The 16,195-nt window shown below is 37.9% G+C and overlaps 2 protein-coding genes across 4 annotated transcripts in view; one reads left to right on the top strand and one right to left on the bottom strand.

The window, feature by feature from the left end:
- The window catches only part of FAM227B (family with sequence similarity 227 member B), a 226,893-nt gene that overhangs the window by 29,191 nt on the left and 181,507 nt on the right, over nucleotides 1-16,195 (top strand). The window contains exon 10 of the mRNA XM_050966686.1: nucleotides 11-151. Coding sequence (XP_050822643.1) covers nucleotides 11-151 — 141 coding nt within the window. The remainder of the gene's footprint in view (nucleotides 1-10; nucleotides 152-16,195) is intronic.
- FGF7 (fibroblast growth factor 7) overlaps nucleotides 11,061-16,195 on the bottom strand; it is a 105,412-nt gene continuing 100,277 nt past the window's right edge. For all 3 annotated transcript variants that reach the window (XM_050966680.1, XM_050966679.1, XM_050966678.1), the window contains exons 3-4: nucleotides 12,545-12,648; nucleotides 11,061-12,115 (exon numbers count right to left, since the gene is read on the bottom strand). In XM_050966680.1, coding sequence (XP_050822637.1) covers nucleotides 11,921-12,115; nucleotides 12,545-12,648 — 299 coding nt within the window. In that variant the 3' untranslated portion in view covers nucleotides 11,061-11,920. The remainder of the gene's footprint in view (nucleotides 12,116-12,544; nucleotides 12,649-16,195) is intronic.

The following is a 16,195-nucleotide window of genomic DNA, read 5'->3' as shown; positions in this document are numbered from 1 at the left end:
TGCTTTTCAGGTCTAAAGCCACAGAAATTTGCTTGGAAGAAATGGAATCTAGAATGCCTGAAGAAGCCCACAGTAAACAGTAACAAGAAGGATACAATTACCAAGGCACCAGTTAAGGAGTCTGGCAAATCCAAAGCAGTCATTGACGCTTGTGAGTATTTTTCAAATGCACAGAATGCATTGCAGCATGAATAGCTGAATGGAACATACAGTACTTTGCAAAATCTAATATAATTGTTAACAGAAATCATTATTCACACTTTCATTTTATTTTGTAAAAGGTATCCAAATGAAAAAATTATAATAATTTGGAACTTTTGGATTAACTGATACATATATCTTGCTGTTTTGCTAATATTTGCATTTAAAGAAATCTGTAAAGAAAAAAATAAATGTGAATGTCAAATACTTAAAATAGCTGCTGATATAAGGGCCCCATATGGCCATTCATCTGTTGTGCAGAGATCCCTTTCTCTACTTCATCCAGTGGTACGTGAGTCTTCCTCTCACTCTTTCGTGCTGCCTGGCTCTGATTTCCACCATTCTCCCTACTGTTACCATTCCTCCTCCTTGCTCCTGGTCGACCAGCTCTTTCACCACCCCATGCCTTTCTTGCAGGGCCAGCTCCAGGCACCAGCTAAGGAAGCAGGTGCTTGGGGGGGCCAATACAAAGGGGCGGCACTCCGTCCGCTATTGGGGTGGCACATCTGGGTCTTCGGCGGGAATTCAGCGGTGGCTTCCACAGTCCCTCTCTTCTTCTTTGAGCTGCCGCTGAAGTGCTGCAGAAGAGGAAGAGAGGGAGTGAAGGACCCGCTGCTGAACTGCCGCCGAAGAATGGAGTGGCATGATTTAGCTGCTGCCGAAGTGCTGCCCATCGGCTTTTTTTTTTTTTTTTTTTTTTTTTTGCCGCTTGGGACGGCAGAAAACCTGGAGCCGGCCCTGCTTTCTTGATCCTTCCCACTGCTTAGCATCCTACTTCATGCCCATTCTCTTGATGCCAGCATACGCCCTTGTTCCATTTCATTTCCTGGTTCAAGTGCCTCTACTGTGGGGTGTCCACCCTATGATGCTGGAAGGTCTAAGTGGTGGCCCACAGTCTTGACAATTTATATTTGATTATAAATTGAAAATGCATTTTCTGAGCTGCATCCTATGATCTTTAAAGTGAAGAGTTTGAATCAACCCCATCTCTATGCAGCAAAAGTAGGGAGAGCTGCTTTCCCATCTGCCTCCCATCAACTCCTCTGCAGTCTCAGAGCAGCTCTTCTGGGAACTGAAAGTGCTGTAAACAACAGTAATCTCCTCAGTATTTCAGCTGCTCAGCAGCATCCCCAATGGGCACCTGCTACACTGCAGGGGAGAAATGATAAAGTGGCTGTGACTGTTCCATATCTGTTTCGCTGTTGGGCTGTCAGAGCCCCAGTACAGGAACTTGATTGGCTCTGTTTCAGTCTAAGGGAGACCTTCTCCTAGCCAAACACCAAGAGCAAGAGAGGAGGGGAAAGTTGAGAACCAACAAACTTCTTCCATGACCTTGATTCTCTGCTCCAGCCCTAGCTCCAGTGAAAGTTATGGCATCAGGGAGGCTGCTCTAACTTGTACTTGTTAGTTATGGACCAGAGAGGATGGACCAAGGGAGCGGAGCAGAGCAGGGCAGATAATCTGTCCCTAAATACTGATTGTGCACCTCTGATCTTTTTGAAATAATATGTTTGGATCTCAGACTGAAAAGGTTGAACACCACGGCTCTATATCATCACCTGCCTAAGGTGTTGAGTGAGCATTTCGTTCTGCATTGACTCTGCTGTGTCAGCTTGGACAGGATGCCTCACGATCAGCTCTAGAAGATATAGGAGTAGAATGATCACAAGGTGTGTTTTATGACCAGGGCACCTGGCTTTGGACGAACGTGCAACGATTCTCACATAGCTTGCCCATAGCGAAAGCACAGGAGAACCACTCTAGTCTGACTATATGTATTGAGTGTGCTGCCTAACTGATTCTGAATAGGGGCTGCAGGATTGGGGCCCTACACAAAAGGCATTTACTTTTTATAGGTCTTTCTTTTATTTACAGAATTATTTTTGCTTACATGAGCTGACCATGCATATCTACTGCATAATAAGGCTGGGCATCTCTCAGTCTTCAGTTGTTGACTTGTAGCCTTCCTTGCTCTTCTTCCTTGTTCTAATTTCTGTATTTCCTTTCAAGTACAATAAGTAAAGAATGAACCACAGTTGCATTAAGGAATGCTGAAATTAGCACTGTCATCAGGCTTACTGTATAATTCCCATCCTACCTCTCAGGTTCAATCTCAAAAGGAGGTTCTTGCTTTCAGTATTCTATATTTATATGTCGCTTAGTCTGCAATAACTCAGTTTAAAAATAGACATTTATCTAAAATACTGAAGGGACATTGTCAGAAGAATCTTTAGCTTTTGAAAAATGATAAGCTTTTACAAAACCTGAAACTAACAAAAACATTTGCATGAATTTTGCAAGTTATCACGTTTTTGTTTTTAATGAATCAGATTTGTCTTGCAGTCTTGGAACCCCTCATTGCAGCATTGTGCTGATACAAGAGAACATGATTATTAAACTAAGTAGAAAGTAAATATATGTGCAGCAGGTTAAGTAAAACATGCCTTGTTCTGGACGTGACCCTCTTCCCCTTACTGGAACTATGCTATCTATCCACAGTAGTTCCTAAAGTCATAGGGGCTACAGTAACCCTGTATTTGGCTCCAAAAGAGGAAGGCAATGATTTGATTTGTGTGGTGTGTAATGTACATGGTTCTCTCTTACCCTCATTCACTAAATGTGGGAGGGTATTACTATTATATCTCATACTTTTAAACCTCCCATCCCACCATTTACCATGTTCTTTTAAGGGTTACAGGAAACTTGTAGTCCAGTGAATTGTTCTCATTTATGGCAATTGAGAGGCTGGTTATATAGACAACCACATGATGCCTAAAGAAGAATCATGTTAGTGTGGTCTGTCACTCCCCAGAAAAAAGTATTTCCTAGTTTCAGTAGTACACAGAGGCCAAAATGACAATAATCCTTAGCTCTTATGTGGTGCTTTTCCTCTGTAGGCCTTTAGGAAAGGTTAGTATCGTTATCTCCATTTTGCAGATGAGGAACTGAGGTTCTGAGATGTGAAGTGATTTACCTAAGCTCAGCAGGTCGACTGCAGAGCCAGGAATAAAACCCAGGTCTCCTGACTCCCAATCTGGCATCCTATCTACTGGACCATGCTGACTCAGCAGCCACTAGCCACATAGCCATTTTATTGTCCAATGTAAAATTAAATCAATGTTACGCTGGCTGTCTATAAGGTACATATTTTGAGTCCCTACACATTGTTCCCATAAAAAGGGAGACTGGGAGCACTTAACTTTTATTACCAAAAATATTCCTAGTCTGAATAATAACTTATAATACTAAAATGGCTATGAAAAACAGACTAGTAATGGAGATTTTTTTTAACAAGATTGGTATATTGAAACATGTTTGTTTGAGGTTCTTTTGTTAGGGAGGGCGGGATTGTACTGTTGTTTAGAGTAGAGTTAATACATAGAGGTGTCTAGTGGGATTTTAAAAAGTGCCTAAGCAGGTTAGGCATCTAACATCCACTGAAATTATTGTGAGTTATGCATATAACCTGCTTAGGGGCTACTAAAGCCCCCTCTAGGCACCTATTTGCATCTTTAGGCACTTTAAAACCTTTGAAGGCCTGGCCCTCAGTCGATTTTAGTGGGTATTATGAGTGCTCAGTGCTGCTCAAGAGGCACTCAGTACTTTTGCAGGATCAGACCCTGGACCATCATTACTGGAAGAACTGTTCCAAGAATGATAGTAAAAATACTAAGACTTCATAGGTAAAGAAACATTCAGATAACAAAATATCCTTCCTTAGGAACAGGACAAAAAGTACTGTAATTTTCAAGTATGAAGTTTGTTCATCTATTTTAAAGTCCTGTTCTTGTTGGAGCCCCAATAAAGGAAAATATTTTATTTCCTTTTCTCATTGTGAAATGATTTTTTCTTACTTCAGTTCTCTGTTCAGCTGATGACATTAAAACCAAGTCTTTACAAGTGTAGAGCTTCTTAAAAATTTAGGAAAAAGTTTTTTTTTAATGAAACAAATGGTTAGTAGTGAGTTAAAATCTGTCTTACGAACAAAATTGAAGAAAATCTCCCTTTTTAGGTCTGGAATGTAAGCAGTTATACAATTTCAGTATCTGGAATGCCTCAGATTTACAAGCAAGCTTGTTTAAGCAAGTGCATTATTAGATTATTTACAAGACTAAGGTTTTTAATGCTTGATTTTCTTTATACCACATGAAGTTTTGTGTAAATTTTAAAAATACTATGAAGTATAGAGATATAATATAAAACAATTTGGATTTACACTCTGCTTTTTAAAAACATTGTTAGGAGTTTTAGCTGTGTGAATCATTACAGTTAACAGAAGTCTCATGTTTAAAACGTCATGTAATTCCTTACAAAATTACTCTTTGGAGTTTCTGTTTTAAAGTGCAGGTCTACTCTAAAAATGACTATGTAAAATTAGCAGAGTAGGGTTCCATGTTTATTGCCACTAAATACTCCATATCAAATTTGCTCCATTTTCAAGTGAAAAGTTTTGCTAACTGTCGCCTCTGAAAACTCAATCTGGAATGGAAAAAACAGGCTGAATTCTTTCCTTTTCATGAAATATTGTAAGTAAATAAAGAAATAATTATGGAATTCCTGAGTTCTGACTTCAGCTTTAACTGTGACTGCATCTGTTGTTTTAGGCGAATCACTTATCTTCTCTGTCTCAGTTCCTCCAGCTGTAAAATGGAGATAATTATGGAAATAGTAATACTTTCCTAAATACTTCATCTGGTGTTGTGAAAATAAATCCATTTATTATTTGTAAAGTGTTTTAACAATTAAAAGTACTGTGCAAGTGCTATTCTTATGTGAGTGTAATGTAGTGACAATTGCTTTCCGTGTCAGTATTAGCTTGCTGCGTTTATACTAGCTTAGGCCTGAATCAACAAAGCATTTACCTTTAAGCACAAGTGTCCTGTTGACTTCAAAGTTCTATCGACTTAAATGGCACTAATCACATGCTTGAAGTAGCTTGCTAGATTGGGACTTTTGAGAACAGACTGATTATGTGTTCACCCAGAGACCAGATTAACCATAAAAGTGCTTGGTTTAAAAAGAACAGTATGCTTTTATATATGTGGTTTCTTACTTGTTGGATAATGATTAACCATGTGGCAATCTGAGTGGCTGGTATAATTTCTGTGGTAATATTTTAAAAGGCTGCAAAGTAGAACTAAAAGTGAAAACAAATTATATATTTAATGTTTTAAAAGCCATGGAAATTGGACAGTTTTGCCACTGTTGACTTTATGCTATATTATACATGTACTTTACAGCAGTAGACGTTTAATAGTGTAAAACATATTACAGATACAGCAAAAGATAACTTTATATTTATCCCATGCAAGGAAGACATTTTCAAAAAATCGGACTTAAACAGAGAACCGGTATGTAGGGTCCCATGGGAAGAAAATCGAAGGAAAAAGGAGTTCAGGAGAGCTGGCAGTTCCAAAAGAGACAGTATTAAAGGCACAGCAGGAAACTATCTCAGGATGAAGAACAGAGAGAAAGAACAGTAAAACGCCAATGTGGCTGCATTGGGAGCTCTTTAATGACCTAAAAAAATCAAAAAGAAATCCTACAAAAAGTGAAAACATTGACAAACCGCTAAGGGTAAGTATAAAAGAATAGTGCAAGCATTGTAGGGATAAAATCAGAACGGGTAAGGCACAAAATGAGTTATACCTAAGCAAGAGACATAAAAGGCAATAAAAAGATTTTATAAACACATTAGGAGCAAGAGAAAGATAAAGAAAAATGTAGATCCACTGCTTAGTGGGGAAGGAGAGCTAACAATGGATGACACCAAGAAATCTGAGAGATTTAATGCCTATTTTAGTTCAGTTTTCATTAAAAAGGTTAATTGTAACCAGATGTGTAACACAATTAATGTTAGCAACAAAGTGGAAGGAACACAAGTCAGAATAGGGAAAGAACAGGTTAAAAATTTTTAAATAAGTTAGATGTCTTCAAGTGGGCAGGTCCTGACAAAATTCGCCCTGCGGTACTTAAGGATCTAGATGTCGCAATCTCTGAACAATTAGTGTTTATCTTCAAGAACCCATGGAGGACAGTCAAGGCCTCAGAGTACTGGAGAAGGGCTAACACAGTGCCTGTCTTTAAAAGAGGGAACAAAGAAGATCCTAGGGAATAAAAGACCAATCAGCCTAACTTTGATACCTGGAAAGATATTGGAACAAGTTAACAAATAATCAATTTATATTATTGCCCCATCTTTAGATTATGTATTAATTATATTGAGTACTTAAGAATCCCCAGTTATCACTTTGAGGGTTCACAGGTTCTTGTCCCTAGATCAGGCCCAGCATTATTTAAATTATTATATAGTAAGGAACCCCGATGTGCACAGTTACAACACTCACACTATAGAAACTCTTTTATATTTACAAATATAGTTTATTTATACATTTAGCACAGTCACAAACACCCCAGATTAGTAAGGTAGATAGAGCTCCAGAATGTCCATCTGCACATCCATATACTCATACCTTCCCTTGTAGAACAACCTGAAATGTTATCCATCATCTTCCCCATCACCATCACATCAAAGCAGAATACTACTTCCACACTCCCCCTAGTAGGTACCTGAGTCGTCGTAGCATCCCTGGCGGTCTCAAACACCATCGGTTCCTCTGGGTAAGTAGCCGATGGTAGGCTCAGCTGCTCCTCAGGGTAGCTGGCAAGAGGCGGGCTCGGCTCTTCCTCGGGGTAGCTGGCAAGAGGCAGGCTCAGCCAGTCCTCCTCGGGGTAGTGAGCGTGGGGCAGGCTCGGCTGGCTGGGTGTGAGCTCTGGCTGGCAGTGGCCGCAAACATCTGGCCCCAGCAGTGGCTCGCTCTCGACTGAGCTCTGCAGGCAAGTTTTTATACCTCCGGGTCTGCTCCATGACCTCTGAGGGGCGGGTGCAGGACCCAGTGGCTCCGCCCATGATGGTGGTAGGGGAGGTTCATCCCTCAGCGGGGCTGTGGGGTATCCCACCACCTCGCTACATGCCAGAAGTGGGAGTGGAAGAACAGATGGCAAGGGAAGAAGCTGGGCTGACAGAAGGGTTTGCAACCCACTTGTATACAAGACAATTGTATACTGGGATTGATGTGAGGATTGTCTTCAAAAATATTTGAAAAAGAGTAAATTGAAAATATTTTAATACCAAAAGAAATCTGACACTCATTCCTTCTTCTTTTCCTTTGTCTTTCTAGCCTTAGATTTTTATGGTCTTCTTACCTTTGGTTTGGTCTGTTTAGGCTAATTACCTCTGCCACTTTCTAACATCCAAACTCATTTTTCAGGTTTGAGATTGACAAGAGGTATATTTTCTTGTGGGATGGATTTTCAGGATCAGATCCTTAGATACTTGCATAATATTGAATGGAAGTTAGGAGACGGTGTCAAGTTCCCATTTGTGCTGCCTGATCTTTGTGCTTCACTGTACCTGCTTGCTTTCCACTGTGCACTGGGTTAGAGCAACCTAAGGACTGTTATACTGGCCTGTAAAGGCCATAAGGAGCTGAAGACCAAAACCTGAAGAAAGGCATAACAGTGATTTCCCAATCATGGCCCCTTTTCAGTAACCACACTGCTCTTCTCTGCTAAGTTGGCAGCAAGGAGAGCAGTGCGGAATATAAGGCCCTGTGCTGACTCTATGCTGCTACAGGATCACTCTTGCAATTGGGGTGATCCTCCCTGAACCATATACTCAGCTTTTGCATCTAAAGTACAACAGCAGGGCAGTACAAAGTGACCATAGCTCACCTGAGGATCTGATCCTTTATTATCCCTCTTATTCCTCTATTTCTGTTTTATTGTTCTTTTCCTCTTCCATTTTTTCTGGTTGTATCTGTTAACCCTTGTCTCTTTATTTTATTTATTTCTTCTCTACTCTCCCATAATCTCTGCCCTTTCCCCTCCTCTTTATTGTTGTTTTCTTCTTCCACCTGTGTAGATGCTTTCCTTCCCTTTGTACCTGGGCTAGCTCACTCCCTTCCTCCCCCATAACAATGCTATATTTCCCTTCCCTTTTCTTTGCACAAACTATCACTTTTTTTACCCATTGTCCCTGACTTATATCCTATCTGTGATTCCCTGTTGTCACTCCCCTATATGACTCCTTTCAGACATCTTATATTCTGCTGAGCTCTTTTGAAGCACTAAAACATCTTCAGTAACCATATCTCCATCTAGGGAGGCAACATAGCACTTCTGTATACTACAGAACCAATTCAGCAGCATATGAGGCTGCATTGGAGGGTCTGGCAGAGTAATTTGGATGATAGGTACAAACGGCACCTCATAAATGTTGGCATCCTGGTAACGATCCTGGTTACCCAGCACAGACTTTTTTTTAACCTCATCAAGTCTCCATACATCATGTATGTGCACCACTATAGAGAACAAAGTTCTTAGCATGTGTTATCACTAGCCCTTGATTAAAGGTTGGTTCCAAAAGTCTATTTTGTACTGTAGAATAAAAATACTAACTTGGATGACTTACTCTGGTAAATTAGTTTTGAGTTGTCAGATTTGTTCTTTAGTAAATGGTTTGATAGTTTTGGCTCTTATTGCTAAAGTACAAATGAATTTGAAATAACAATGTGTTTTAAAAAGCACTTGAACTTGGACAGAATTAAGAACTTCATGGGATGCTCTCTACACATTAATGTCAGGAAAATGTTAGAGATAGTACATAAATATATATCATAATCCTTGGAACATATCTAATTCTATTCTTATAGTGGAAAAGACAGGAAAGATTTTGAATTACACGAGCACTAATATTACAGAAAATTGTTTAAAGTAAGTTGATTTCAAATAACAGAGGACTGGTTCTCTCCACACAGTAAACCTTGTGGGACAGAGCTAAGGGAAAATAAACTCTGCAAGGATCACCTTGGCCAGTTTGTCTTTAATCATTCCATCTGGGAGGATGAGGTTTGTGTGCACCTGTAGAACTGGTAGGGGACAGTGTGCATCTACCAGGCTCTGCCTATACCTAACACTAATCCAATCACAAGGGGGAAAAAGATATCCGTGAAGATCTGGGGGGCACAATCTGGTCCAGAATAGTTAATTATTAGTCAGTGATTTAAAATCTTTTTTAAATGTAACTGCAATTATAGTATTAATTTTAAAATCTAATTTTATTTGATTAGAGAAGCAAATCTAATAACTGAGAATTTACAATACTTCTCTTCCAAAAGTATGAGTATAAAATTACTTATGGGTCCATATGTTTAAAAGAGCTCATCTCCTGTTTAGGAACCTAAATGGCATGGCCAAATTTTCAGAAGTTCATGTATCCAGTGGTTCTGATTGAGAACAGTGGCTGTGAGTATGGAGCCCACGTGCTGCTTCATTCTACAACAACCTCACATGCAGAATTCCCTTACAATCAATCAGGTAGGCTAGTCCATATAGAAAAATGACATTTCACCTCTCCATGCCAATAATATTTATCATTTTATAATACTTTTTATGTTCAAACATTTAACAAACTTGGGCTACGTAGTTTCTCCCACAGATAAAGGTGATGGTCCATTTGTGAATGATCCTCTGTGCGTGGATCAAAGGGAGTATGATCTGGCCTGTTAATTACATTGCAATGATTTTAAATGTTTTTGTTTTATCTTGATCATCTTTCCTTATAAGCTGGCAATCTTCTTTGCAACATGAACATAGATATTCAACCTCTTCTGATCCTTGATCATATGCAGATAGTTCAAGGTGTCACAATGTCAGCCCAATAGGCAAGGCAAATATCAAAAAGTGCATATAAAAATTATCAACAAAGTTTAAGAAACGTTTGATCATACTGCTCTCTGTTTGAATTACCTAATCATAAGATCTTTAGAAAAGCCAACTCTGATTCTGAATTTAATTTTAAGTATGTTGGCATATGGTTGCATTTTAAATCCAGCTTCAATAGAGTAGCTAAACACAGTGTTAGTGGGGTTTCACTTTTTGCATTCAAAACTTGAACTAACCTAGGCCAGGTCTACTCCAGAAACTTTTGCCAGTCCAGTAATGTTGGTTAAGGGTGTGATTTAAAAAAAAAAACATTTTTATACTGGCAAAAGCCCTACTTTAGATGCAGCTCAAGAGTCTGTAGCGGAAAACTGAGCTTTTAACTCCATTGGAAACTGCTTTGAATCTATCCGAGGTTAATGGTCATCATCTTACAGCTGCTTTTTTAGTGTAATTATTTGGAGATCTCGGTCCATTTCCTATAGCAGACAAGTACTCATATAATATTAACTGGCAAATTTGTTGCCAGTCTGAAGAGTGAAGGCAAGAATTAAAGTAGAGACACTGAACTATTCATGTGGCAATAGTTTATTGAACTATTGCTTTACATCTGTGGATAGAGGATTTAAACCTCTAGTGTCATGAGGTTTCATTGTTATTGGCTAGACTTTCTGGACCATTTCCCCAGGTGGTGTAAATTGGTGTAGCTCCATAAAACTCAGTGCTGATTTATACCAACTGAGGATGTAGCCCAATATCTGTCAAAACTGCAACGTTACTATATCTGCTGTAACTCTGGGAATGCTATCAAACTTAATTGGCAGAAGTATGTGGCAAAAGTTTTTTTACATTTTTGGGTTGTTCCCTGTGAGATTTCATTTGTAAGAATTGCTGCAGGCTGTCATTTTTGTCTGCCATCCAGTGCATGTTGGCAAGAGTGTTGTGTACTAGACTTTGTGTCTGGTCATAGAAAAAAACCAATGCAGCTCAGCCAGACCATTTTGTTATTCCTTTAGAATTAAAAGCATATGAAACAGATGCAGCTTAATAAGTTTTTTTTATAAATAACATCAACTTAAATAACTTAGAACAATAAAGTTCAAATATAACTTAAAATAAAGTTTAATGCTGTAACAAGAGAAAAAGCATGAATAACGGTGGAAAAACAATATTAAAAGCCATATGCCCTAACAGGAATTATACAAAAGATAGGTTATGTTACATAAAAAACCTTAAGATGTCTGAATTTTTACTTCGTCGTTATATAAAATGTTATTTTGTGGAAAGTGAGATGAAGTACATTTTTATTTATTCCCTATTCCTATTATTTTACATACACTATTTTGAAACATCTTTTAGAGCAGCATTAGGTATTTGTTCTTGTTAATACATTTGATATTTTGTAGTGGTGCAACCTTAATTTTCCAAACAAGCTTTTTTAATTGTAATATGGCAGTAACAAATTTACAAGATTTAACGTTTTTTTTTCTGATCCTAGTTTATGTATAATTTATCAGTTTCTCTGGGAACTATTTAAAATACTGCTCAATCTCCACATTTAGTATTGACTTGATAATCTGACAAATCATTCCAGCAGCCTTAAAGTCCGACATATTTTACATAACATTATCATCTGCTTTATTATTATTATAGCAGCCATGTTTAATAAGCAGATAGGTTTTTTTAAATAAAATATCATCAGATAATCAAGTCATGACTTACTCTTAAGGGTAAATTAATTTAAGAAACTACCCAGTTACTATTACTAACATAATGATTGTACAACTCTTTACAATTTTTTACAACTTTTAGTTACTAAATCTGATTTTGTGTATATTTTCAAATCTTTTTAATGAAGTCTCTTTAAAATAAACATAAATGCGCAAGTCCAGCTTGTTCAGTTTTTCAGTAGTATTCCAGCCTCTCTTGATTACTTGTTCTGTCTTCTTAAAAATAATCTTCCTGCTGGAACTAATTCTCTATAGATCATATATGATTAGGATATTGCCAGAGGAAGAAAGTGGGATGCTTTGTGTTCTTTCTTTGTTTTTTTACCTTTCATAGGGACACCTTTATGGTTTAATGTCACAAACATCTCTTTCCCTTTGTTTGTCCAGTTTGCTGAAGCATAAGTATTGTAATGGTTTTCTTCAATCAGTTCTCTGAAGTTGCAGTCCTCATTGCATACTTTCTGTTAAGAGTGAATGATAGCATAGCATAAAATTAGCACTTTTGTTCTTTAAATACACAATGGGAGTGAGGAAGTTGGGGGAAGAATATATACCAAATAATAAATACTATTTGTTATTAAAATACTCAATAAATTACTGAGGTCTCTTAAGTCTTAGCTAACATATTTTATGTTTTAGCTTTGAATATCCTCCCTTAGCAGCTGAAATATTTAAGAGGAGGATTTTTACTAAAACAGGATTAGGGATCTAAACTTTAGTTTCTAAAACCAGGCATAAAAATCCACCATTGCCATAGGATAAAGATGCAATACATTTCCACTTACTAGCAGTAATGTACACAAATTGCACAGAGGTTATGTAAAAATCAGCATAAAATGTACACAAGTATATATTTCCATAGTATAAGTTCTTTGCAGTATTATCAGTACCTTTCCATAGAGTTTTCCAGACTTGTTCATTGCTAGAAAGTATTCACTTTCCACCCCTTTGATTGCCACTACTCCAACTGCCACTGTTCTTATTTCCAGAATACCTGCAAAGAAACACATTGAAGTCTGTTAACTTTTCATTTGCTTCTTCAGTTTGTCTTAATGATTCTACAATACTTCTGGTTTTATTTAAAATCTTAAACTGGTGAGAGCGGTTATTAAAATAAAAAGTTAATGTAGTTACACATATGTAGCGCAGACAAGAATTGATCATGGTTTTCTTTTTAAAAAATCTCCTGTATATGTATACTCACACCCACTCACAAGGAACTCTGCATGTCAATTTCTAGTGCTGTGTTTCCCATTCACCATATTATTCTAAACTGTACTTGCATTTTTTAAGAATCAGACTGTTTTCTTAAAATTTCTCTGGTTCAGGTTTCTAGCTGAAAGAAATATACATGTTTTAGCCAAGATTCACAGAATTTTTAAAGACCACATTTAAAAGATTTGTGAGAATTTTACCGGTGTCACCTCCTTGAAGAAGCATAAACCTTAGAACTTGCAAATGATGGAAAACAGACCTCAGTGTCTTAAGGAAGATAAAGTACCTGCTTGACCTTTATAGGCTTTGAAAACTGACAGAAACTGAAAAGATATCTGCATTTGAAGAGAAATAATCAAAATCTACAGTACTATCAAAACTTTCTTATTCAAATATCTTTAACCTAGAAAATTTGGAGTTGCCTTAATTTTGTGTTGACTGATAGATGCTATTAACAAATATCCACAGTTACTAGTGTAACACAAAATACTCTTTGTTGATCAAAAATATGGAATTCAGAGTGCACTGTGTAGTTTTCAAATTTAAGCATTTTAATAGTTTAAAAAATATAGTAATTTTGAGTTTGGGCTACACCTTTTCTGAAATGAGGCCATCCTCAGAACAGTTGCTACACAGCTTCCTCTTGTGACTTTCTTTCTACAGAGGGGTCCTTCTAGCTCAGCCAATTCCATTCAGAATCCTGTAGCTAACCAAAGTGTGCTGGGCAGAAGAGAGACAGGATTACATCTTTGACAGGCAGCATTTTACCCAAGTTAACCACCTCTTTTCCAAAGATCATTCTTGATTGATGGTACAGCATCCCCATTCCTATCCACTTATGTATCAGGAATGTGCAGTGGCTGTATTATCCATCATCACTACAGTAATTCAGGAGTGTTAATGTCACATTGTCCTCACCATAGTGTGAGTTTTGTCACCTGAAGGATGCAGACCTCCCTCCCAAGCAAGACTTCCATTTAATTTTATCTTTGTTTACAAATTTATGCTAATTTTTTGTGAAGTGGGAGGGAGCAGTGTGTGCGCTGTGGTTGTGTTTTTGGTTTGTTAGTTTTTTATAATCTGGTGTCATCTGTGCTACTGTATCTCCCTGTTATATGCCTTTTTCTACATTCTCTTGCTCTTCTACTCTTTACTCTTTCTTTTTGCTTCTTTAGTCTGTTGCTTCCTACCCACTTTGCTTCCACGCCATCCCCAGCCTGTATACTTTCTTCCTTTTGTTTTTCCTACCACCAGATCTAATGCCTCTTCCCTTACTCTGTGCTTCTCTGTTCTTTTATCTGTTCTCTGATACTTCTCTACTGTAGAATCTACCAAACTTCAAATCAAATTTTCAAGTTTTTAACAAGTCTCACTCTGCGTGCAAGCATTGCAAAAAGGATTTGAGCCAAATAACTTCAAAGTGAAGCTCACCAAAAATTCTATTAACTTTCACTTTAAATTTCATGGTTGTGAAACCCCAGTGGAGCATTCAAACCAGATGATCAGCCTGCATCTAACCAATTAAATATATGTTTGAAATTTCTCATCTGTGTGGAAAGAAAATGAGTTAAGGATTTATAATGACTTCGCAGAACAGAGTAGATATGCCTGAGTAAACTGCTATCGATGGCTAAGATAGTGTACCTGTTGAAAAGCAGGGAGGTGGGGAGGCACAAGCCTGCCTGTGTCTGAAGGCCCCTCCCCCAGCCTAAGGGGAGGAGCTACTGAACCCAGGATTCAAATAATTACTGGGGACAACTGATGAATAACAGGGTCAGGAGTGAGGGATCCAAAGGCTGAGTCAAAGAGCAGCATATAGTGAGAAATAATATTACTTTTAAAAGGGAAGATGCTAAAATCTGTATTCTAAGTAAATGATACTGTATTAAACTTGGAATTTCTGAATTTGTAATTTTTAGCCCATTATTTCTTAATTTAGTATTAAAATCCACCATTATATTGATTTATTTGGGTTTTTTTTTTGACACATGCCAAACTCATACTTGTATGTTGTCTGTCAGCCTTCAAGTAAATTGGGGTATACCATCATCTTGCCTGGAATACCAAGAGAATAGTTAAAGAATCAGGAATCAGATTTATATGACCAAACAAATGATCATAACATCTCTAAATCCTACCCTGGAATGTGTGTGCATGACTCCTATTGAAGTCACTGGGAGTTGCATTCAGGTATCCAAGGACAGAATTTGAAATTACTTGTTTGGTTCGTGAATGCTATCTGGAATGCTGTGCCATTTTATACAGCCTACCTTGCCAGAATTGAAGGACTTTGTTGAATAAAACCCTAGCTATTATAATTATGCCCTATAAATGTGTAAAAAATAGTATTAGTTGCAGATTAGTTATATTAATAAATGATGTGGGTTTTGCTTATTTCCTGAAAACCCTCTTTTTGTAAATAAAAGTCAATACTTGTACTATGCTTGAGGAAAAAGAGATAAATTAGGGTTCTTATTTTAAAAATATATTAAGCACTCTTTGGATTATTATTACATGGCTCTCATAGTTTATATAATAAATAAATAGGATCCTATCTCAGATATCTTTGACGCTCTGATCCACAGAGACTGTGGAATGCCAGGGACATTATTAAGTCTTTGAATGTCACTTTTTTGAAGATGTTCTGCTCCTGTGCGGTGGTGTCCTAGACTGTAGACTTTACATGCACTATCTAATATTACAGCACAAGGTGTTGGGAAGAATAAAGTATCTTTATTGCCAGTAGAAGACTGTGATAAGTGATTTCCCCAAAGCCACAGAGGGAGTTAGTGTCAGAGTCAGACTGGATCTCAGGAATTCCTGATTCTCAGTCCTGTGCTCAGAGGACACCTCCCTCTCAAGATTAACTCACATATAATGTAACAGAGTCCTTTCCCTTTAGAGCCACAAGTAGTCAGCCTGGATGGAAGTCCAGCAGGTGGGTGCTGGGAATCAGCTGACCCAACTGGACAGTATCTAGTGATTGGGTCTGATTCCAGGCTGCATGGTATAAATGAAGGCCCAAGGTGCATGAAGGAGCCTGCAACCAAAAGAGAGCTGAGATTACACTCTCCTGTGGCTGGAACGGAATGCTGTAAGAGAACAAGCAGGCCCTATCTATGGCTACAGGAGGCTAGAGGGCCCTCACAATCTCAGTTGAGAAGAAGACTATAGCTTTTGTTGTTGTTTCATGTTTCCTTTTGCTAGATATTGCCTGTTCTAAGAGTATGTCTACACTACAGCTGGGAGTGTGCTTCCCAGCTTGAGTAGACAGACATATGTTAGCTCTGCTCAACCTAGCATGCTAAAAGCAGCAGAGTAGGTCG

Source organism: Gopherus flavomarginatus, chromosome 9, assembly GCF_025201925.1.
Source record: "Gopherus flavomarginatus isolate rGopFla2 chromosome 9, rGopFla2.mat.asm, whole genome shotgun sequence".
Classification (NCBI taxonomy): domain Eukaryota; kingdom Metazoa; phylum Chordata; order Testudines; family Testudinidae; genus Gopherus; species Gopherus flavomarginatus.
The sequence above is the reverse complement of the archived record's forward strand: the minus strand, read 5'-3'. Positions and strand labels throughout refer to the sequence as shown.